The sequence below is a fragment of the Physella acuta genome, unplaced genomic scaffold, assembly GCF_028476545.2.
Source record: "Physella acuta isolate Inbredline_101_S28 unplaced genomic scaffold, ASM2847654v3 ptg001237l, whole genome shotgun sequence".
NCBI classification, from domain to species: domain Eukaryota; kingdom Metazoa; phylum Mollusca; class Gastropoda; family Physidae; genus Physella; species Physella acuta.
The window spans coordinates 697,257-723,056 of NW_026732753.1; the positions used below are offsets into that span (position 1 = coordinate 697,257).

Genomic DNA, 25,800 nt, shown 5'->3' on the forward strand with positions numbered 1-25,800 from the left:
CTGCAGGCCTAGTGTACATGTACACAAATACACCAGCACATTTGGGTTCCTTAGGCTATAGCCCTGCAGGCCTAGTGTACATGTACACAAATACACCAGCACATTTGGGTTCCTTAGGCTATAGCCCTGCAGGCCTAGTGTACATGTACACAAATACACCAGCACATTTGGTGTCCTCAGGCTATAGCCCTGTAGGCCTAGAGTACATGTACACAAATACACCAGCACATTTGGGTTCCTCAGGCTATAGCCCTGCAGGCCTAGAGTACATGTACACAAATACACCAGCACATTTGGGTTCCTCAGGCTATAGCCCTGTAGGCCTAGAGTACATGTACACAAATACACCAGCACATTTGGGTTCCTCAGGCTATAGCCCTGCATGCCTAGAGTACATGTACACAAATACACCAGCACATTTGGTGTCCTTAGGGCCCTGCAGGCCTAGAAAGGTTCAGACAGTTGATGTATCGGAAATCTATAAGCCCTCCGCTAGCTGATATCAATATATTAGGCGGTGGTACCAAGTTGACAAGAATTGACTTTCTTCCATCGCAGTAGATAGAGATTTGTAGGACCACAGTAGGTAGAGATTTGTAGGACCACAGTAGATAGAGATTTGTAGGACCACAGTAGATAGAGATTTGTAGGACCACAGTAGAGATTTGTAGGACCACAGTAGAGATTTGTAGGACCACAGTAGAGATTTGTAGGACCACAGTAGAGATTTGTAGGACCACAGTAGAGATTTGTAGGACCACAGTAGAGATTTGTAGGACCACAGTAGGTAGAGATTTGTAGGACCACAGTAGATAGATATTTGTAGGACCACAGTAGATAGAGATTTGTAGGACCACAGTAGGTAGAGATTTGTAGGACCACAGTAGAGATTTGTAGGACCACAGTAGATAGAGATTTGTAGGACCACAGTAGATAGAGATTTGTAGGACCGCAGTAGAGATTTGTAGGACCACAGTAGGTAGAGATTTGTAGGACTACAGTAGATAGAGATTTGTAGGACCACAGTAGATAGAGATTTGTAGGACCGCAGTAGAGATTTGTAGGAGCACAGTAGGTAGAGATTTGTATGATCAGACAGTAATTCTCAAATACTAATTATAAAAAGAAAGCACTCATAAAATATTGCACCCTTTATATTAGGAACACATTTGTTTCACCAAACATGGTTGTTAAATGTACTAAATAATTTAGACGGTAAACAATGAAATAATGTGGAGCCTAATGAATCCAGTGAAACAATGTGCCCTTAGTGAATTCAGTGAAACAATGTGCCCTTAATGAATCCAGTGAAACAATGTAGAGCCTAATGAAGCCCATCTGCTTGCAGGTAACGATGGAACCTCACCTGTCTGGCTGACAAGGCGCATGTTTTATGTAGGCATGAAGTTCTGCTTCCAGAAACCTGGCTCCCGCAACAAGGACACGGGATACACAGTGAGTACTTGATCACGTGTCTGCTTGTCATAGTCCAGCCATCTGGTTGTCATAGTCCAGCCGTCTTAGTGTACATCTAAGTTGTTGGCACCTGTCCCAGAAAACATGACCCCAGACAGAATACATCTATGGCCCTGGCCCTGGAAACATACCCCCTGGCCCAGTAAACTTGCCCCCAGCCAGAATACATCTATGACCCCCTGATACAGGAAACTTGCCCCCAGCCAGAATACATCTATGACCCCCTGATACAGGAAACTTGCCCCCAGCCAGAATACATCTATGACCCCCTGGTACAGGAAACTTGCCCCCAGCCAGAATACATCTATGACCCCCTGGTACAGGAAACTTGCCCCCAGCCAGAATACATCTATGACCCCCTGGTACAGGAAACTTGCCCCCAGCCAGAATACATCTATGACCCCCCTGATACAGAAAGCTTGCCCCCAGCCAGAATACATCTATGACCCCCCTGATACAGAAAACTTGCCCCCAGTCAGAATACATCTATGACCCCCCTGATACAGAAAACTTGCCCCCAGCCAGAATACATCTATGACCCCCCTGATACAGAAAACTTGCCCCCAGCCAGAATACATCTATGACCCCCTGATACAGGAAACTTGCCCCCCTGTCCCAGAAACCATGCCCCCAGCCAGGCACCGAGAGAGTGTAAAACCTCACTACCTGTTGCCCGTTCTTGTCCCTGCTTTCATCTCCCTGTCTGCAGTTCTTTAGCCCACAAACTCCCTTCATTGAGAATCTTTGGCCCAATTGTCGGATCAAGGTCAGCGTGATATCGATGACATTTCTTCGGCCTGTTGGTTTAACCCGGGCAGAACATGGACACTGCTATTTTAAGACGGACAGAACATGGACACTGCTATTTTAAGACGGACAGAACATGGACACTGCTATTTTAAGACGGGCAGAACATGGACACTGCTATTTTAAGACGGGCAGAACATGGACACTGCTATTTTAAGTGAGGCAGCATTTACCACATGTACTGGATATGTGTCAAGTCTCAGAGAATCTCACTGCTATTTTAAGTGAGACAGCATTTACCCCATGTACTGGATATGTGTCAAGTCTCAGAGAGTTCCACGTTTACCAAGTGGTAGTGGATACAGCACTAATTGAATAGAATATGTTACATAAAGTTACATGGATGTCATCCCCCACCTCCACCCCCCACCTCCACCCATCCCGTTTTCTGGTGACAAGTTAAGAAAATGCAATCACTCAAATGTCCAAAGAATGAATCAATAGTAGAAGTGTATCGATACAAATGTCTAAAGTTGTAGGTTACACTTTGACCTGTCGAACATCGATTGAACTATCTCAAGCGTCACACGAGCATATTATTCAGAACCCGCATCAAGCTACCGTGTCTGATGTGTACTGCTACCATCTCTACAAAACCCCACATAGAGCTACCATCTCTACAAAACCCCACATAGAGCTACCATCTCTACAAAACCCCATATAGAGTTACTATGTCTACAAAACCCCATATAGAGCTACCATCTCTACAAAACCCCATATAGAGTTACTATGTCTACAAAACCCCATATAGAGTTACAGTGTCTACAAAACCCCATATAGAGCTACCATCTCTACAAAACCCCATATAGAGTTACTATGTCTACAAAACCCCATATAGAATAGCTATGTCTACAAAACCCCACATAGAGTTACTATGTCTACAAAACCCCATATAGAGTAGCTATGTCTACAAAACCCCATATAGAGTTACTATGTCTACAAAACCCCATATAGAGTAGCTATGTCTACAAAACCCCATATAGAGTAGCTATGTCTAGAGTTACTATGTCTACGAAACTCAATATAGAGTTACTACGTCTACAATACAGTTACTATGTTTACCAAAGTTACCACGTCTGTTGCCTACTGTGACGGTCTGCCCAAGTGTGGATGTTTTGGGACAATCAATACAGGCTGGGGGGGGGGGGGGTGATGCCGCCAGTTGATAGATTTAAGCTGATCGATCACCACATACTCTCTGCCACTCTCTCCATGCACGTCCTTGACCTTTAGAACATGGAATCTCTCGGGGGGGGGGGGGGGGGGGCTCAGCCCCTTGGATGTTTTGTGTCTACTAGCATTGTATAGTTTCATATAGCGTGTTGGCATGGTATGAACAAGACACAGCTGCTTGCAGTAAACGGATATATTTCTAATGTTTACTGTCTTATATGCTCGTCTCAGTGTCATACTTCCCTGTTGTACACACACATATTTTTACAAGCTTTTATTTAACTTGCTTCCTCTATCTTTCTATCTGTCGGTCTGTCTTTCGCAACTTTCTGTCTATCCGTCGACATAGATCGAAACTGCCAAGCGAAATTTCGAGCACGTGTAACTGACCGATTCGTTTCAAACTTTGCACGTGGATCAAGACCCGATGGCAATGCAATCTGACATCAAAGTTGACTTAATTGGATTCCTTATTAATTTTTTTTATGAATTAATTAAAAGTTACAAAATAAAGTAGGGAGTCCTATTATTTGCCGCACTGTTATAAGCGAATTTTCATGTTCATTTGGTGCGCAATAGTTTTTAGTCATGCAACTCCATTGTATTAAATATTTTGAAGTATGAAAACGTTTTAATTACAAGATTATCTTTGAATATATAACTACACACTACTATTTAAGTAACTATAAAGAAAAACTTTGGTCACTTCTTAAATTCTAGTAAAGGTATTCAATATGTTGTTATTTAAATAATAGTTCATTATTATATTTAAAGAAATAATTTATTTTCTCCTTTTTATATATAATAAATGCTTATTATTAAAACTTTTTAATGCACTTTTTGTAGATTTATTTGACACAGTTCATCTTGTTGCACAGACAGCTATTTGTGTAGATTTGTTTGCCACTTCTTGTAAACACCTTCTCAAGTACACCTCGACAACCTCTTGTTGTGTGGGGCCGTCCTTTAGCGTACACAGCTTAAAAAATTGCTGTCTTCCGTTGTTGTTTCCGCATGGCCTGGTTGTGAACTTGTCCTAGTTGTACGGCCAACTGTGGCGTCACATACACTACGGCTTTTGTGTCACGTCCTGTTGTTGTCTGTTTCGCCTTGTTTGGTCTCATATATCACTTTTGTGTAACTGACAGATAGTTCCTACATCACGTACACTAGCACCAGCAGTAACTTTTGTGTAACACTAGCACCAGCAGTAACTTTTGTGTAACTCTAGCACCAGCAGTAACTTTTGTGTAACTCTAGCACCAGCAGTAACTTTTGTGTAACACTAGCACCAGCAGTAACTTGTGTGTAACTGATAGATAGTTCCTACATCACGTACACCAGCACCAGCAGTAACTTTTGTGTAACACTAGCACCAGCAGTAACTTTTGTGTAACTCTAGCACCAGCCGTAACTTTTGTGTAACACTAGCACCAGCAGTAACTTTTCTGTAACACTAGCACCAGCAGTAACTTTTGTGTAACACTAGCACCACCAGATCAAATACAGAGATTGGCGCTCAAGTTCGTTGACTTCTATTGTCGACTAACGTCGTAAAAAACTTTTGGTCAAGCAAGGAGTACAGAGATAAAAGCTGACAGCTAGTTGGTGATGACATGTTTACAGAAAGAAACTTTATCTCTAACACTTGGCATGCCAAACGGTGATGGCGTGTGTAAACTCGCCCCCCCCCCCATGTTCAGCGATCGAACAAAGGGTGTGGGGTGGCAGCAACTCCCCGTCAAACACATCTAAGGACATGTCCGCTTGCCAGTGTAATGTCTTCTATCACATCAATACAACTATTTCTAGAACACGTCTATTTAGACGATCGTGTTGTAACATTTCTTACAGTTCCCTCTCCCGCTCCCTCTGTATTTGTGTACTAGATATGCCCTGAGTCATGCCCGATGTTGTAGTGTTTAGCTCTTACAAGGACCATGTTATGTTGAGCACAGTTTTATGCCTGCTCCATGATGTGGAGATAGAAATCAAAGGTCCGGCAATAACTCCACCACATGACTGACCCAACCACGTCACGGACCGTTTGTTCCACAGTGACGTCACGGTTATGTTAGCCCCCCCCCCCCCCCCCAGGAGAGCTAATGGCACTCTGGTCTGTGGACAAAGCAGTTAGTTTTATTTCAACTTTATCTGCACCGGTTTTGTGGCCCCGCCTTTAGAAACAGCTTGATTGGTCCAGTTTGTATTAGTTTCATTTCGTGGCTACACTCAGCTCCTTCATCAGATAGCCGGGTGTACCGGCCTGTTCCATTATGTGCTGATCTCATCTGTAGGCCCTATATCAGCTGTAGGCTGTCATCTAGTCTATGTTGGCTTTACATCAGCTGTAGGCTGTATTGGCCCCTATATCAGCTGTAGGATGTGTCATCTAGTCCATATAGGTCTTTATGCTAAATTTCGCATTTTCTGTCTTCGCAAATTTCTGTTTGCGCTTTTTTCTGGTTGCGCATTTTTTTGAGCTTTTTTCCGTTGCGCTTTTTCCCGTTGCGCATCTTTCTGGGAAGTGTTGGCCCCTACATCAGTTCGACGAGTGTGAGAGTGTAGTCGATCCAGTCATGTGCTGGTCTCAGCTGTGGACCGCCTGTGTTCACACCGTGGCTTGTACATGTGATCACTGGGCCGGAGAATCTGTGCCCCTATGTTTGCCACTGTGTCTGGTCTACTGCTTGTGTGATGTAGGCTGGTGTCGCTGACATTGGCTGATATGTTGTGTTGCTGTTGTAATAACTGAGAAGGACAACATTTCCTATTGAGTTGGTTGTGTGCCTGATGCTTCTAGCAGAACGTCAACTCATCGTGTGTGTCCTAGACTGGTGCCTGGCCAACATTTCCTATTGAGTTGGTTATGTGCCTGATGCTTCTAGCAGAACGTCAACTCATCGTGTGTGTCCTAGACTGGTGCCTGGCCAACATTTCCTATTGACTTGGTTATGTGCCTGATGCTTCTAGCAGAACGTCAACTCATCGTGTGTGTCCTAGACTGGTGCCTGGCCAACATTTCCTATTGAGTTGGTTATGTGCCTGATGCTTCTAGCAGAACGTCAACTCATCGTGTGTGTCCTAGACTGGTGCCTGGCCAACATTTCCTATTGAATTGGTTGTGTGCGTGATGCTTCTAGCAGAACGTCAACTCATCGTGTGTGTCCTAGACTGGTGTCTGGCCAACATTTCCTATTGAGTTGGTTGTGTGCGTGATGCTTCTAGCAGAACGTCAACTCATCGTGTGTGTCCTAGACTGGTGCCTGGCCAACATTTCCTATTGAGTTGGTTGTGTGCGTGATGCTTCTAGCAGAACGTCAACTCATCGTGTGTGTCCTAGACTGGTGCCTGGCCAACATTTCCTATTGAGTTGGTTGTGTGCGTGATGCTTCTAGCAGAACGTCAACTCATCGTGTGTGTCCTAGACTGGTGTCTGGCCAACACCACACGACACCAGATACGTCAGGACACTTTGAGGTTTTAACCAAACATTAACTGGCGGTCCTGATAGCTGGCAGTCACGTTAGCAGGGGGTCATGTTAGCAGGGGGGTCACGTTAGCAGGGAGTCACGTTAGCAGGGGGCCATGTTAGCAGGGGGTCATGTTAGCAGGGGGTCACGTTAGCAGGGGGTCATGTTAGCAGGGGTCATGTTAGCAGGGGGGTCACGTTAGCAGGGGGTCACGTTAGCAGGGGGTCATGTTAGCAGGGGGTCACGTTAGCAGGGGGTCACGTTAGCAGGGAGTCACGTTAGCAGGGGGTCATGTAGCAGGGGGTCACGTTAGCAGGGGGTCACCTTAGCTGGTGGTTACTTTAGCTGGTGGTCACGTTAGCTAATTCACGTTTGCTGGCGGTCACTAGCAGGGGATCACTTACGTTTTGTCACGTTAACAGGACTCCCTAAGCTGTTGGTCACGTTATCGTGATAGTACGTGACCGAACACTTGATCTATCCATAGATTCCACGAGCGAATGACGTAAGAAATTGCTAAAGAAAGAATACACTACGTTAGATAACGCATTTGATAGAAGTGATGGTAAAGTGCAGTTTTATTTTTCCTTTCTAGATCTGGCTCTAAGATCTAAAGGAGCTTTTTAAAAATAAATAATCAGACAGCTGGCTGGAAACAATGTGGAAGATTATAAGCCGCCTTCACAGTAAAATAATATGATGACAATTTCCAATGGATGTACAGGAGAAGTTGTTGAAGCTTGAGGAAGTGGTGAGACCCAAGCTCCCAACTAGGCCGGATATCCCAGCAGCTGGCTCTAAAAGTGGTGAGACCCAAGCTCCCAACTAGGCCGGATATCCCAGCAGCTGGCTCTAAAAGTGGTGAGACCCAAGCTCCCAACTAGGCCGGATATCCCAGCAGCTGGCTCTAAAAGTGGTGAGACCCAAGCTCCCAACTAGGCCGGATATCCCAGCAGCTGGCTCTAAAAGTGGTGGGACCCAAGCTCCCAACTAGGCCGGATATCCCAGCAGCTGGCTCTAAAAGTGGTGGGACCCAAGCTCCCAACTAGGCCGGATATCCCAGCAGCTGGCTCTAAAAGTGGTGAGACCCAAGCTCCCAACTAGGCCGGATATCCCAGCAGCTGGCTCTAAAAGTGGTGAGACCCAAGCTCCCAACTAGGCCGGATATCCCAGCAGCTGGCTCTAAAAGTGGTGAGACCCAAGCTCCCAACTAGGCCGGATATCCCAGCAGCTGGCTCTAAAAGTGGTGAGACCCAAGCTCCCAACTAGGCCGGCAGCAGCTGGCTCTAAAAGTGGTGAGACCCAAGCTCCCAACTAGGCCGGATATCCCAGCAGCTGGCTCTAAAAGTGGTGAGACCCAAGCTCCCAACTAGGCCGGCAGCAGCTGGCTCTAAAAGTGGTGAGACCCAAGCTCCCAACTAGGCCGGCAGCAGCTGGCTCTAAAAGTGGTGAGACCCAAGCTCCCAACTAGGCCGGATATCCCAACAGCTGGCTCTAAAAGTGGTGAGACCCAAGCTCCCAACTAGGCCGGATATCCCAGCAGCTGGCTCTAAAAGTGGTGAGACCCAAGCTCCCAACTAGGCCGGATATCCCAGCAGCTGGCTCTAAAAGCTTCTCATTGGCTGCTGGTCCGCGAATACTGACGTGCCATTACACGGGTGACTGGAGATGTGTTGAGGTCAAAAACTTAACGCCAGCCCAGCAAAACCTGCTGACGTCATACATAGGTCACAAACTTAACACCTCCGTCGGGATATGAGGATCTAGAAAGAGCCATACAGTTAAACTTCAGGATATGATCTGGATTGAGCTATAAAGCTAAACTTCCGTCAGGATATGAGGAGCTGGATAGAACCATACAGTTAAATTTTCGTCAGGATACATAGTTGGCTGGCATTACAAAAGGTGATGCCGCTTCCTCCCCTACCCCCGCTGATAAAAATCTCCGAAGAATCCAAAGCAAGAAATATAAAGCACACCTTGAACTCTTGTCTCGGCATTGTTCACATGCTCCAGTACACTGGAGCAAGATAAATGTTAGCGAAATGTGATGCTGAGGTTCTCGTCTCACCGTTTCCAACTCTCATATCTTAACTCTATCACCTGTCCTTTGTTGTTTATGTCAGCTACCTGGGGCAGGTACTGGCTTCATACAAACATCGCTAGAAACTACTTTATCAACACAGTCTAGCCACCAACTGCTTCATACAAACATCGCTAGAAACTACTTTATTAACTACAGTCTAGCCACCAACTGCTTCATACAAACATCACTAGAAACTACTTTATTAACTACAGTCTAGCCACCAATAGCTTCATACAAACATCACTAGAAACTACTTTATTAACTACAGTCTAGCCACCAACTGCTTCATACAAACATCACTAGAAACTACTTTATTAACTACAGTCTAGCCACCAACTGCTTCATACAAACATCACTAGAAACTACTTTATTAACTACAGTCTAGCCACCAACTGCTTCATACAAACATCACTAGAAACTACTTTATTAACTACAGTCTAGCCACCAACTGCTTCATACAAACATCGCTAGAAACTACTTTATTAACTACAGTCTAGCCACCAACTGCTTCATACAAACATCACTAAAAACTACTTTATTAACTACAGTCTAGCCACCAACTGCTTCATACAAACATCGCTAGAAACTACTTTATTAACTACAGTCTAGCCACCAACTGCTTCATACAAACATCGCTAGAAACTACTTTATTAACTACAGTCTAGCCACCAACTGCTTCATACAAACATCACTAGAAACTACTTTATTAACTACAGTCTAGCCACCAATAGCTTCATACAAACATCACTAGAAACTACTGTAACGTTAACCTATCTATCAGCCAAATAGAAGGAGAACGTCCCCGGATTCTTTTTTCGGGGTCATATGCAAATACCTTACGGCCTAAGTGGATGAACACTTAATACAACGACACACTAGGGCTCGGATTTAATGTCTAGGGAAGCTAGTGATACTATTGTAATTAACACTCATCCAATCTACATACGACCTTTTAATCAGCGAACTCAGAAGTGGCAGAACACAAAGTTGAACTAAATAAAATATTTAATGTATAAAATATCAAAACCCAACTTACACAATGTAGGAAAAAACACTATCACAGATTTCTACACTGTCTAAAGAACAGCTACAGGCCACACAACACTGCTGTAGTTTCTAGAATTACTTAGCGACAAGTAATATTAAACTAGAAGACTGAATCAACTGAAGAAAACAAGGCACACACAGGTCTTAAGTACTCTCACGTTCAAATGGTCAGAGTCTATAGCCGGACAATATGGACGGCTGCCTGATCAAGATAAAACTGCCTCGTAGACTGCCAGGTCAAGATAAACTGCCTCGTGTTGCGAGTGTGCAGTGCAATTAAAGACCCCTGTGACAGGGGAGGTTATCCTCAACTCATGTCGCCATTGGTTGGGATAATCATCTGATCAGAATCATTCAATCAGATTTTAATGGAAAATTTCTATGTCTCAAACACCTTAATAGTCAATGGAAAAACCCCAGGTGTTACACCATCATTCCATATAAGGAATTATACAATGTCAAAATAAAAATGACTCGACCTAAGTAGGTCACACTACTTTATTAACTACAGTCTAGCCACCAATAGCTTCATACAAACATCACTAGAAACTACTTTATTAACTACAGTCTAGCCACCAACTGCTTCATACAAACATCGCTAGAAACTACTTTATTAACTACAGTCTAGCCACCAATTGCTTCACATTTCCTTCACCCAACAAACCACCAACAACAACATCACATTTCTCTCACCCAACAAACCACCACCACCATCACATTTCCTTCACCCAACAAACCACCAACAACAACATCACATTTCTTTCACCCAACAAACCACCAACAACAACATCACATTTCTCTCACCTAACAAACCACCACCAACAACATCACATTGCCTTCACCCAACAAACCACCAACAACAACATCACATTTCTCTCACCCAACAAACCACCAACAACAACATCACATTTCTCTCACCCAACAAACCACCAACAACAACATCACATTTCTTTCACCCAACAAACCACCAACAACAACATCACATTTCTCTCACCTAACAAACCACCACCAACAACATCACATTGCCTTCACCCAACAAACCACCAACAACAACATCACATTTCTCTCACCCAACAAACCACCAACAACAACATCACATTCCCCTCACCCAACAAACCACAGCCTCGCCCGTCCTCTACCTAACCTGAGGAATCGCATTATTTCAGACGGCCGATCCAGAAGGCTAAAATCGATTGTATGGACCAGCTTCCTAGTTGAACTGCCATCCTTAGAGTACATAGCTTTTATGTTGCTCCCCGTCGAAACATTTCTCCCCGAAATCTGCCCATTCTTCAAATATTATTGACACAGTCTTAACGCTTTTTCTTGTAAAAACTTCAAGTTATTTGAGGGGGAAAAACGTTCAATTCTTCATTTAATTATTTTTTTATTTTTTTTTGCTGAATTGATTGTAAAATTCATCCGCCACACAGGACTATTTTGAGAAATCTGATCGAATGTTAAGAGAAAAGACAATATTTTATTTATTTTTTTACAATTATTTTTAGTTCACAATGTTTGTCTTTGTGCCTGTTAGTGGGTGGGTTTGTTGTCAAACGTTGTTATTCATTTTTGACCCGTTTCTAGTTCATCGATTTCTTTCAAGATAAATGCATTTCCGATGACAAGGCAAGATCTTATTTTCAATCTAATTTGATACCAAATAAGTCACTGATGTAAATAGAACTAAATACAGCAGCAAAGATTAGGGGTGGGGTACCTGGATCAGGTAGCGGGGATCACAAGATTAGTCTCACGACGGGGCGGGGTGTGCCTACACTTGATAGACGACTTGATTATCTTTAGAGAGGATGTGTAGTTTTATGTCAGCAAGCAAACAATAATAATCGCAAGCTTTTAAATGTAACAAAATAAGTTGTTTTAAAATATATACATTTTTCGGTAGTAGAATGTTTGTTTGAGTCTGTTGGTCACTCAATATCCTACCCATTTAGATACCAACACTTTCGTTAGTGGAATGTTTGCTTGAGACTGTTGGTCACTCAATATCCTATCCATTTAGATACCAACACTAGTGGAATGTTTGCTTGAGTCTGTTGGTCACTCAATATCCTACCCATTTAGATACCAACACTAGTGGAATGTTTGCTTGAGTCTGTTGGTCACTCAATATCCTACCCATTTAGATACCAACACTAGTGGAATGTTTGCTTGAGTCTGTTGGTCACTCAATATCCTACCCATTTAGATACCAACACTTTCGTTAGTAGAATGTTTGTTTGAGTCTGTTGGTCACTCAATATCCTATCCATTTAGATACCAACACTTTCGTTAGTGGAATGTTTGCTTGAGTCTGTTGGTCACTCAATATCCTACCCATTTAGATACCAACACTTTCGTTAGTGGAATGTTTGCTTGAGTCTGTTGGTCACTCAATATCCTACCCATTTAGATACCAACACTTTCGTTAGTGGAATGTTTGCTTGAGTCTGTTGTTCACTCAATATCCTACCCATTTAGATACCAACACTTTCGTTAGTAGAATGTTTGTTTGAGTCTGTTGGTCACTCAATATCCTATCCATTTAGATACCAACACTTTCGTTAGTGGAATGTTTGCTTGAGTCTGTTGGTCACTCAATATCCTACCCATTTAGATACCAACACTAGTGGAATGTTTGCTTGAGTCTGTTGGTCACTCAATATCCTACCCATTTAGATACCAACACTTTCGTTAGTGGAATGTTTGCTTGAGTCTGTTGGTCACTCAATATCCTACCCATTTAGATACCAACACTTTCGTTAGTGGAATGTTTGCTTGAGTCTGTTGTTCACTCAATATCCTACCCATTTAGATACCAACACTTTCGTTAGTGGAATGTTTGCTTGAGTCTGTTGGTCACTCAATATCCTACCCATTTAGATACCAACACTTTCGTTAGTGGAATGTTTGCTTGAGTCTGTTGTTCACTCAATATCCTACCTATTTAGATACCAACACTTTCGTTAGTGGAATGTTTGCTTGAGTCTGTTGGTCACTCAATATCCTACCCATTTAGATACCAACACTTTCGTTAGTGGAATGTTTGCTTGAGTCTGTTGTTCACTCAATATCCTACCCATTTAGATACCAACACTTTCGTTAGTGGAATGTTTGCTTGAGTCTGTTGGTCACTCAATATCCTACCCATTTAGATACCAACACTTTCGTTAGTGGAATGTTTGCTTGAGTCTGTTGTTCACTCAATATCCTACCCATTTAGATACCAACACTATCGTTAGTAGAATGTTTGCTTGAGTCTGTTGGTCACTCGTGTATAGATTGTGACATGTGAAATGTGAGGGTAAATGGTGCGGGTTGTAGATTTGTGCGGGTTGTGTATGTGCGAGTTGTAAAAATGTGAGTTGTGAAATGTGAGGGTTTTGCAAAACGTGAGGGTTTTGCAATCTGAGAGTTGTGCAATGTTATCTTCAAACAGGAGATGTGTGGGCCATATGCCAACAAAGGTGGAGTTTGATAGCTTTACGTTCCTCACTAAATCTTCCTGCCTAACTGTAGGTCCGCGCTGTAAACACCAAGATTTACACTCGGCTCGCTTTTCTAATGCAATACTTATGGGGATATGGCGGGATATTGTGGGGATATGACGGTTTCCTGTGGAGGTTTTGGCCTTGTGGTGTGTGTTGCCGTAGTGTCCAACACTTGTTAACTGTGTCGGCATGGCATTCTGTAAGCCAGTGTTGGACAGAGACGCTGATTCAAACGTTCAACTCATCAACTTGTTTGTTTTGATTTCTCCTGGATTATGATAGAGTAAAGGAGCGGTGGTGAGTGATTTCACTTTCTAACTTGCAACCATTTGGAACCCCCACCATTGTAGAACCATTGACAAGACATTAGTGTTGCCCTATGCAGTAGGCCTACACTAAAGTACACGGTGTAAATATTTCATGCCCCACTAGCTCTGTCCAAAAACCAATGCATCACGTGTTCGTGTGCGGGTTGTGTGTGTGTGTGTGTCGAAATTCAGTTTAAAAAACTGCTCCTAGTTTGTAATGATCGCTTACAGCTTGAAGCAGGGATCTGCATAGCATTGAAGATTTCAAACAAGACAAACCAAAGCTTTGAGAATAAAAATGTACACACACATTGTTTAAAAAAAAACGGAATTACCCAATAAAGTACGTGCAGTGGCGTAGATCCATTGAATTGAACAGTGCTAAAGTGAATAGGCACAAGTTCCTGTAGGGAAGTGTTGTGTGTTTAATAATATCTTGATAACTACACGCTTGACGTCAAGAATGTGTTGACAATGTGGGTCTCAGGATAGTTAGTCAGTCAGTGGGTAGGGCCTGGACTATAGCAACATGTAGTTTTGTGATGGAAAAAACTATCGCCTTGAGCAGCCTTGGGTAAAGTGTGGAAGTAATGCATTAGCCAGGGTCTAGCGTGACGGTGTAGTCAGCCCATGACTCGAATGTTTACTTGTGGTTAGCCTGTGACCTTCACGCTGCTCGAGAACATAGTGTTTACCATTAGTTCAGTCAAGGAAGAGCCATTAAGTTTGTGCCCATACAAACGGTAAGATATGATGAGGCATGAAAAAACACCATATCGCTGACGTGAGAATTAGAAACAGGAGAAATGTTTCATTCAAGTACACGGACCTAACGTATTCTAATTAAGTTCAAAAGTTTTTAGTTGGAATTGCTAAATCTCATGGTTATTATATCAGCTTTTTTTTTTTTGCTACTATCGCTACTCTATCCCCAACCCCGCCCCTAACACTGATATCGACAGAACCATTTAAAATACGACACTGCGTTATGCTGTCGACGTTTATTTGACACAAACAACCAAAACGTACTTGCTTTCAATCAACAATTCTTAATCAAGATCTTTTTTTGTTTCACTGTATGTTTTTGTTTCTTAAATAGTAACGATTTCCTATAGCTGCAATAAAATGTGCTAACAATACAATATGCTAACAATACAGTTTGCAACAATACTTTGTCTTGGGGTACAAATGGAGGGGATGAAAGCAGTGTTTGATGAGGAACATCTGTTGTTGTTCAAATATTTAATATCTTATGGTATTGTAGACTTGCCATTGTTCTGACATCTTGATGGAGGTGTACACACAATACCAATTGTAGAGGGAGGTGTAAACTTGCTGTATACTGTAGAGGGAGGTGTACACTTGCTGTATACTGTAGAGGGAGGTGTAATCTAATGTCTAGAGGGAGGTGTACACTTGCTGTATACTGTAGAGGGAGGTGTAAACTTGCTGTATACTGTAGAGGGAGGTGTACACTTGCTGTATACTGTAGAGGGAGGTGTAATCTAATGTCTAGAGGGAGGTGTACACTTGCTGTATACTGTAGAGGGAGGTGTAATCTAATGTCTAGAGGGAGGTGTACACTTGCTGTATACTGTAGAGGGAGGTGTAAACTTGCTGTATACTGTAGAGGGAGGTGTACACTTGCTGTATACTGTAGAGGGAGGTGTAATCTAATGTCTAGAGGGAGGTGTACACTTGCTGTATACTGTAGAGGGAGGTGTAAACTTGCTGTATACTGTAGAGGGAGGTGTACACTTGCTGTATACTGTAGAGGGAGGTGTAATCTAATGTCTAGAGGGAGGTGTACACTTGCTGTATACTGTAGAGGGAGGTGTACACTTGCTGTACACTGTAGAGGGAGGTGTACACTTGTTGTACACTGTAGAGGGAAGTGTAATCTGATGTCTAGAGGGAGGTGTACATTTGCTGTATAATGTAGAGGGAGGTGTACACTTGTTGTACACTGTAGAGGGAAGTGTAATCTGATGTCTAGAGGGAGGTGTACATCTGATGTCTAGAGGGAAGTGTACACCTGATGTCTAGAGGGAGGTGTACATCTGATGTCTAGAGGGAGGTGTACATCTGATGTCTACTGTAGAGGGAGGTGTACATCTAATGTCTAGAGAGAGGTGTACATCTAATGTCTAGAGAGAGGTGTACATCTAATGTCTAGAGAGAGGTGTACATCTGATGTCTACTGTAGAGGGAAGTGTACACCTGATGTCTAGAGGGAGGTGTACATCTAATGTCTAGAGGGAGGTGTACATCTATAGGCATATGCTACAGTAGACATCAGGTGTACACCTCCCTCTAGACATCAGGTGTACATCTGATGTCTAGAGGGAGGTGTACATCTGATGTCTAGAGGGAGGTGTACATCTGATGTCTAGAGGGAGGTGTACATCTGATGTCTAGAGGGAGGTGTACATCTGATGTCTAGAGGGAAGTGTACATCTGATGTCTAGAGGGAGGTGTACATCTGATGTCTAGAGGGAGGTGTACATCTGATGTCTAGAGGGAGGTGTACATCTGATGTCTAGACATCAGGTGTACATCTGATGTCTAGAGGGAGGTGTACACCTGATGTCTAGAGAGAAGTGTACACCTGATGTCTAGAGGGAAGTGTACATCTGATGTCTAGAGGGAGGTGTACATCTGATGTCTAGAGGGAGGTGTACACCTGATGTCTAGAGAGAAGTGTACACCTGATGTCTAGAGGGAGGTGTACATCTGATGTCTACTGAAGAGGGAGGTGTACATCTGATGTCTACTGTAGAGGGAGGTGTACACCTGATGTCTAGAGGGAAGTGTACACCTGATGTCTAGAGGGAGGTGTACATTTGATGTCTAGTGGGAGGTGTACATCTGATGTCTAGAGGGAAGTGTACACCTGATGTCTAGAGGGAGGTGTACATCTGATGTCTAGAGGGAGGTGTACATCTGATGTCTAGAGGGAGGTGTACACCTGATGTCTAGAGAGAAGTGTACACCTGATGTCTAGAGGGAGGTGTACACCTGATGTCTAGAGGGAGGTGTACACCTGATGTCTAGAGGGAGGTGTACACCTGATGTCTACTGTAGCATATGCTTATAGTGTATGTTTGAAGATGAGAAGGTGTATATGTAGGCCTACTTAATCTTGACACTTTGATTATTTACTGAGTCAATATCATGTTGAGAATATTTGCCCCACAAAAATGTTTGTAGAGAATAGTAAAACTATTTTTAAAAAATACTTTTAAGGTATAGTTAAGGTGTTGGTGGTTCAATAAATCTTGTATTTACAGATTTATGACCAATGCTTTTACTCCATTTTTTAAAGGAGAATATATTCCTAATTTTTTACTGTTGGCTAACTGACATTTAGATCTTGTTATCACTTGTATACATTTCTTTCTACTTATACTTTTTAGGAATTATAAAAATGTAATAGAAATTCAATACGAAAATTTAAAAAACAGTTAGTACTCTGGTTACTTTTTCCAAGCTGATCATTCTTAAACTTTGCTTTCTACTAAAGTGGTGTGTCCTGGTGTCGTTGTCGTCCGTCCGTTCCCCCCCCCCCCCCCCCCATATAAAGTATTAGCTGTAAATCTGATAGATATATGCTTATTATGCTATTTTTTGTAATGCTCACTTAGTCGCTGATGTTAATCTAATTTATTCTTTGTCCAAACATTTCCTTGTAAAGATAACTCAACACTTGTAATTTCTCTCCCTATTCAGCTGTCTTGTTAGCTCTCAGATTCTTTATACAGCTCTTTTTACACCTCCTAGTTATTTCCCTTTATTTTTCAAGCCTTGAGTAAATTAATCACCATAACTATTTTTTGTTAGTCTTTAGTAATCTTAGATTAATCATCATAACTATTTTTTGTTAAAGTCTTGAGTAATCTTTAGATTAATCATCATGACTATTTTTTGTTAGTCTTTAGTAATCTTTAGATTAATCATCATAACTATTTTTTTTTTTGTTAAAGTCTTGAGTAATCTTTAGATTAATCATCATGACTATTTTTCAAGCTAGACCCACTTATCTGCAGGGGAGAGAAATGGCCCCAGTCAAAATACAAGATATAACCACAAATAAACACTCCCACACACGGCTGTACAAAAAATTAAATCAAACTATTTACCTTAAATGAATGAGAATATTGCTGCTAGCATTAAATTCTGTATTGAATGATTTCTCCTACATTTCAGCTGGTACAATGGAATGCTAAGCTCAGGCTAAAGAGGTCAAAAAAGGGGCAGGATGTGTATGTCAAAAGCTTGCTGGCACTCTGCAGACCTGTACGCACTGATTCCGTTTTGGAGATCCGTATGGATGGGAATATGTTTATAAGTCGTCATGATCTCAGTTTTCACTTCATCTACTGTGATCCCAGGTACAACTAAATCATAGATTTTAACCTGAAGCTCCAGTTAAATTACTTTCCTAGCAGCAGTAGTATTGAGTCATTTTAATGTGACGTATGTATTCAAATGATTTATTGAAGTAACTAATGTACAACTAAATCATAGATTTTAACCTGAAGCTCATGTTAAATTACTTTACCTAGCAGCAGTAGTATTGAGTCATTTTAATGTGATGTATGTATTCAAATGATTTATTGAAGTAACTAATGTACAACTGAATCATAGATTTTAACCTGAAGCTCCTGTTAAATTACTTACAACTAAACATAGATTTTAACCTGAAGCTCCTGTTAAATTACTTACAACTAAACATAGATTTTAACCTGAAGCTCCTGTTAAATTACTTTACCTAGCAGCAGAAGTATTGAGTCATTTTAATGTGACGTATGTATTCAAATGATTTATTGAAGTTACTAATGTGAAACCATTTCTTATAGGATTATTAATTTGATTGGTTATGAGCCAAGTGACCTTCTAGGCAGGACAGCCTATCAATTTCACTGTCCTAAAGATGTCTTGGTGTGTAAAGATTGTCACACATCATGTGAGTATTTGTTTCATCATTGTCACACATCATGTGAGTATTTGTTTCATGATTGTCACACATCATGTGAGTATTTGTTTCATCATTGTCACACATCACGTTAGTACTTGTTTCATGATTGGCACAAATATATCTTACATCGTAGCAAATAATGTATGTTTTAGGCCCAGTTATGTGGAGTGTAACATTATAATATAACATTAACATTATAATATTGCTGTTACATTTATTCTAATAATGCTTTGGTTGTGCATGTCATGTTACTTCTAGTGGTTCAAATTTTCATATTGCAACTTGACATGACAGAAGTGTTAACACAACTCGACATGACAGAAGTGTTTAACACAACCTGACATCACAGAAGTTTTTAACACAACTGTCCAATTTATTTTGTTTGACAGTGATTTTATCAGGAGCCTCCAAGTCTGACTACTATAGATTTCTGTCCAAGTCAGGAAAATGGGTTTGGCTGTCTACACATGCCACAATAGTATATGACACAGCCAAAAACCCTCAGTATGTTGTTTGCAAAAACTACATCATCAGGTAAATGGAGAGTTCACATTTACATTGCAGTGTCACGTCACTAGAGGCCTAGCTCAAATCTACTTTTAAAACCATATTATTAGGTTACAAATATTATTTTAAAACTCCATTTTTTTGTTGGTCAAAAGCTGTTGTTCTTATGTTTTTAGATGTTAGAAATCAATATAAAAACCTTTTAAGTTTTTAAATGTAAATAACAAATATAAAATACCTTTTACAAAAAAAAATGTTAAATACACAGAACAAAATAAATAAAACAAACTTGCTTTCTTTAATAAGAGCATTTTGGGTTCATGGAATCTTCTACATATTTTGGCTAATAATTACTGATTAGTAATTTATTCTTAACGAAGTTGACACCAGACATGGTTAAAATAACTTGCTGTAAAACCTGATTGATCCCTAAAAAACAATGATCTACTCCTCCTTGGTTAAATCTCATTCAAGTAACCAACCAACTGTGATCTAAAGCAATGATCTACTCCTCCTTGGTTAAATTTCATTCAAGTAACCAACCAACTGTGACCTAAAGCAATGATCTACTCCTCCTTGGTTAAATCTCATTCAAGTAACCAACCAGCTGTGATCTAAAGCAATGATCTACTCCTCCTTGGTTAAATCTCATTCAAGTAACCTACCAGCTGTGATCTAAAGCAATGATCTACTCCTCCTTGGTTAAATCTCATTCAAGTAACCTACCAGCTGTGATCTAAAGCAATGATCTACTCCTCCTTGGTTAAATCTCATTCAAGTAACCAACCAGCTGTGATCTAAAGCAATGATCTACTCCTCCTTGGTTAAATCTCATTCAAGTAACCAACCAGCTGTGATCTAACAGTTCACCATTGGCTGGCTGCTAGTAATTAATCCTGTCCCTCCCTTTTTATCATTGAATTAAGTCACCATTCAGTTATGCTGCAATGACTATTCCAGTGCCTAATTAGATAAAAAGAGAAGATATTCTTGCATTATACCATTGGAGAAGAATGTTTTGAAAAGTGAATGAAATGGCTGCATTGGAGTTGGGTTAAAATTGAGTCAGGCGTCGTTCATAAATAACGTCACACTTTTAGTGGGGGGGGTGGTCATAATTTTGTGATGAGGGGATGATTCAGATGGTGTGACATCACACTTTTGCATTAAAAAATGTTACAAACTGAATTGAAGCCATTATTTTAGAAAACTATTTCAGTAAATTGTTATAGGAATTAATTGATATACTCTCTGGTGACTGAGTTCAGTCGATATTTTAGAAAGACATTGATGCTTTAAGTTGATATTTTAGAAAGACATTGATGCTTTAAGTTGATATTTTAGAAAGACATTGATGCTTTAAGTTGATATTTTAGAAAGACATTGATGTTTTAAGTCGATATTTTAGAAAGACAATGATGCTTTAAGTCGATATTTTAGAAAGACATTGATGCTTTAAGTTGATATTTTAGAAAGACATTGATGCTTTAAGTTGATATTTTAGAAAGACATTGATGCTTTAAGTTGATATTTTAGAAAGACATTGATGCTTTAAGTTGATATTTTAGAAAGACATTGATGCTTTAAGTTGATATTTTAGAAAGACATTGATGCTTTAAGTTGATATTTTAGAAAGACATTGATGCTTTAAGTTGATATTTTAGAAAGACATTGATGCTTTAAGTTGATATTTTAGAAAGACATTGATGCTTTAAGTTGATATTTTAGAAAGACATTGATGCTTTAAGTCGATATTTTAGAAAGACATTGATGCTTTAAGTCGATATTTTAGAAAGACATTGATGCTTTAAGTCGATATTTTAGAAAGACATTGATGCTTTAAGTTGATATTTTAGAAAGACATTGATGCTTTAAGTTGATATTTTAGAAAGACATTGATGCTTTAAGTTGATATTTTAGAAAGACATTGATGCTTTAAGTTGATATTTTAGAAAGACATTGATGCTTTAAGTTGATATTTTAGAAAGACATTGATGCTTTAAGTTGATATTTTAGAAAGACATTGATGCTTTAAGTTGATATTTTAGAAAGACATTGATGCTTTAAGTTGATATTTTAGAAAGACATTGATGCTTTAAGTTGATATTTTAGAAAGACATTGATGCTTTAAGTCGATATTTTAGAAAGACATTGATGCTTTAAGAAAAACACGTTGATTTTGAAAGGGGTTGTTGGCTGTTGGGACATGATTTTAGGGAAAGGTCCATCTGTATGTGATGATGTGTGACAGAGTGGAGAGGGGGTCATTTTAAGTAGTTAAATTAATTTTGCTACAGGCTGTAAACTGCGGATATTGAATAGTTCCGTAGTCATTCGACCTGGTTATCAATTTTAGTATTTTTAGTTGCCAGCCGTAAACCTTTGCCATCTGATCTGGGTATAATCATTTTCAATAATAAGGCTGTAACCTGTAGTGTAGTTGTATTCTTAAGTTTACTTTATTCCCAGTAGAGAAGTGGTGAAGACCCTTCTGCTGGTGTCATTGCAGCCTTTCACTTTTTATTATAAGTAATATGTACAATTAAGAATGGAAGCATTGACACTGTCATGTCTTGTTTCAGCCAAGAAGAAGCCGAGCGCAAGTTGTCCCAGGAGCAGAAGGACTTTGAAGCAATGAAATGTTTGGGCTTCAGCTTAGAAACAGACCTGCCCATTGTGGAGTACATGTCTTCCTCCCGTCTGGCCAGCTCTAGACAAACTGATGAGGACAACACTATCATGCTAGACCAGCTGCTGCACTCAGAAAAAGTTGATGTTTCATCCAATCCTTATGCACGGCCTAGAAAGAAAAGAAATATTTCATCTGGACTAAACATGGGTATCCCCAGAAGTAGTTCCTCTAGTGGGCTCTACATACAGGCCCTCAACCAAGTGGCCACAGTCAACAGCAAAGACAATGTGCCCACAGTGGGTCAGGCAGCTGAGCCAGTAGATATGGCCGACCCAGCTGGGCAACTCTTTGACCTGACCTTGACATCAAACAGCTTTGACCCAGTGCTGGCTGACATGTCAGAGCCCCAGCTGACCACAGCTGACCTCTTCACTAGCCAAGACCATTGGTTTTCTCCTGACCTGACTAATGGCTTCTTTAGTCAAGGCTTAGCTGAGAAAGAAAATATACTGACATTCACAGAGGGATGTACTGGCCTTAGCTCAGTTGAAGCCATGGAGCAGTCACTCTCTAAAACAGAGCTGCTGGGGAAACCAGTTGCATCTAACCGAAGTCAGCTCAGTCCATCCAAAACAAACATGAGAAGCACAGCAAATACATTTCCAAGGCTCCAGGAGGTGTCCCAGCCTGCGCTGACCACCCAACAGCCTGTGCTGACCACCCAACAGCCTGTGCTGACCACCCAACAGCCTGCTCTGGTCACCCAACAGCCTGCTCTGGTCACCCAACAGCCTGCGCTGACCACTGTACATGGCCAGGCTGCAGATAACGAGCTAGCACCCAGTAAATTATATTCTCTCCTCAAAACTGGAGCTAATCCTAAGGTTATGCCCAGTTCTCAGAAAATCATCATCTGCAAGTCACAGGATGAAAGCCATGCCCCCAGAACAAACACTGTCAGTATCCTGCGCAATGCCCTCTTCTCATGCCATCCAAACGTGCCAGCTGTCGGCTGTCAAAAACCAGAGCTGGACACCCCTCCCCTGTCCTCCACCTATCCAGGGTCCTGTGGCAAATCAGATCCTCCACCCGGTAAGAAAGAGAAGACAAACTTGAAATACAACGGCTTGCAGTCTCAGTACCTGACAGCTGCCAACACAGACAGCTCATCCTTCATGACAGATGGCAACTGTGATCCATTTCTCAGTCAGTTGATGGACACAAATTTGTTCCAGGACAGCTACATGATAGACAGCCCAGCTGATGGCAGCTCCCACACACCATATGTCCATCACAACAACACCATGGATCAAACTGGTAAAAGTCTACACACCTCCTTGATGGATGATGCCTCTGTGACTCTAGGGGAAGCTGCTTTCTCAGCAGAAAACCTGAGGGAGTTGGACTCGTTCCTGAGTATAATACCTGCCAGCCCTGTGTCCCTGGACCAGCTCAGCTCCAACTTGGACTCGGAGAACTTCTCAGACAGCTTTGGACTCTGCTCTGATCAGGAGGTGTCTCAGTCTTCTGTGACCTCGGCTGTTGTTACAACCCTGTCAAACTCTGGCTCTAGTGAGTCCTCTGATAACGAGACAACCAATGGTCGACCTTCTCTGCTTAGGACCTTGCTTGATAAGGAAGGGGAAGCAATACAAGGCCCCTTGACCTACACAGAGTGGATTTTGGAAGAGGCGTTGAAGAAAAAAAATGAACTGAAAAGATCTAAAATGGCCAGAAATAATTTCAAAATTTCTGGTCAAATGAGAGCCCGGTACAGTAAACACGGGGCCAGAAAATCTACAGAGCTGCCTCTACCCAAATCTGGCGTCTCCTTTAACTATGCCCACAGTGGCACACAGATGCGTAAACCCACCAAGGAGCTCCCTTTGCCACTGTCTGCCATGTCAGCATCCAGCTGTACCATGTCTGACAGGCAGACGGGCAGCAGCATTGGTGCAAACAGAAACCAGAGAGCCCCGTCATCAGACAGCTGCGACTCCTTCAGCCTGCCAGATGACTTGCTTGACCTGGCCGTGGAGTACTGTGGTTCTCTAGGGGCCGACCAGGCCGAAGCTTTGATCTCTGATCTAGCTGAAAACTCAACGTTTGAAGACAACCTTTACTCTATGATAGCTTCCCCTGCACAGGCCAAGACAAGCACGGTGCCAGGGTCCCGTCCAGCTGCCAGTCAGATGTCAGCCAGCTGTGACGTCCCCATGGTGAGTGACAGCAGGCCTGTCAGTGACAAACCTGCAGCCAGACAAATTCACATCACTGTCCTGGACAAGACTCCACAAGATTGTGCCAACTCTCTTCTACCCAGCCCCATCAAAATTGACGTCAGGATAGCCCGCCCCAACAGTGCTGGGGATTCAGGTAAAATGAGTCTACTGAGAGCAGCAGTCACCTCTCCCGATGTTGACAAGCTCATTGAGCAGATTCCTCTCAGAAAATCACCACCCAACTCTTCCTTAATGAGAAATTTTCAGCAGTTACCACAGAGTCAGCTGCCACAAGAGGAATCTGATATTTTAATTACAAAGGTCAGTGGCTTACAAAAGGACACTTATGAACAATCAACACAAATGGTCCACGGACGAGTGTTTAAAGTTCCAGCATCTGCCGCCATTAAAGCCAATGGTAAACTCTCCCCATCCAAGTCAGTGTACAGCCCAACCAGTTCCATGAGTGCATCAGAGCATATGGACGCCATACTGTTTGATCACTTCTACACAGCCAGCTTGTCCATGAACTCACCAAACCAGAGCCATGCTTCCCCCGTTCACACCACTGGACCAAAAGCAAGCATCAGCTGCAGCAATAAGTCCAAGCTGAGCCCCACGTCTCCACGACCCACAACTCATCGCCTGACCAGCCCTGGGTCGCCACGAGCTTCAGGGATCACAAATTCAGACCTTTCTTCCATCCAGCCTGTGTCTGTGATGATAATGAAGAAAGAAAACCACAGATCTCGACGTTCAAAGAGTATTGGTTTACAGACAGACAATGAGCCTGGTGAGGTATACCCAGAATTTGAGCGCAGCCCCACAGATACAATCCTGTACCCCAGCTCATGCCAGGTGTCCCAGTGCTTGACTCACTCGCCCAGCAGTCAGACCTCACACGGCAGCACGCCACTCTCATCCTCTCCAAACATGTCCGAACTGGAAAAGTTTTTACGTGGCTTTTCAGGAGCAGAGGATAGTGTGTCTTCAGTGGATGAAGAGGGCAGATGTAGATCAGAGACTCCATTCTTACAGAGGCTGTTGACTGGTGAACTCAGCCAGGACAATTACCAGCGTCTTGACCAGCAGCTCCTGGAGCGTGAGAGGAGAGAATCTTTATCATCAGGTAGTGAACAGGATTACTTGTGATTCTCCATTCACAGGAATTTACTTGTGTTATTCAAGTTTAGATTGCCATACTTCCAAAAATGTTTGAATATTCATTTGTCATTTCATTATAATTGTATGCATTGAAGAGGGGGTGGGGGGGGGGGGGGGGGCTGTGTCATGGTATCAAAAAGTGATTAGTAAATTGTGCAAGTAGATATTTTATTTTTACTTTGAGTTGTTTGTAGTTAAATATACACACATTTCATTCAAGAAGAAAATGAGGAAATTTTAATAATAAAAGAATTATTATGAGGTTCAATTCTGGAGGTAATGTATTTAAGTATGTATGTTTCTGTGAATCCCTAAATGTTTTGAAGCAGTGTTTTTTAAAGAGATGTGATCTCACTTTTTGTACCAGAATATCTTAGCAAGATGAGGCACTATCAGGGTGCTACACATATTTTAAAGAGAAATAGTGCAATCGTTT

General features: G+C 41.8%; 1 protein-coding gene across 5 annotated transcripts in view; it reads left to right on the plus strand.

Moving 5' to 3' along the window:
- The window catches only part of LOC131957386 (uncharacterized), an 81,182-nt gene extending 55,712 nt beyond the window's left edge, over positions 1–25,470 (plus strand). For all 5 annotated transcript variants that reach the window (XM_059322170.1, XM_059322169.1, XM_059322167.1 and 2 more), the window contains 5 exons: positions 1,349–1,455; positions 18,068–18,252; positions 18,721–18,827; positions 19,229–19,373; positions 21,929–25,470. In XM_059322170.1, coding sequence (XP_059178153.1) covers positions 1,349–1,455; positions 18,068–18,252; positions 18,721–18,827; positions 19,229–19,373; positions 21,929–25,352 — 3,968 coding nt within the window. In that variant the 3' untranslated portion in view covers positions 25,353–25,470. The remainder of the gene's footprint in view (positions 1–1,348; positions 1,456–18,067; positions 18,253–18,720; positions 18,828–19,228; positions 19,374–21,928) is intronic.
- Positions 25,471–25,800: the final 330 nt, after the last annotated feature.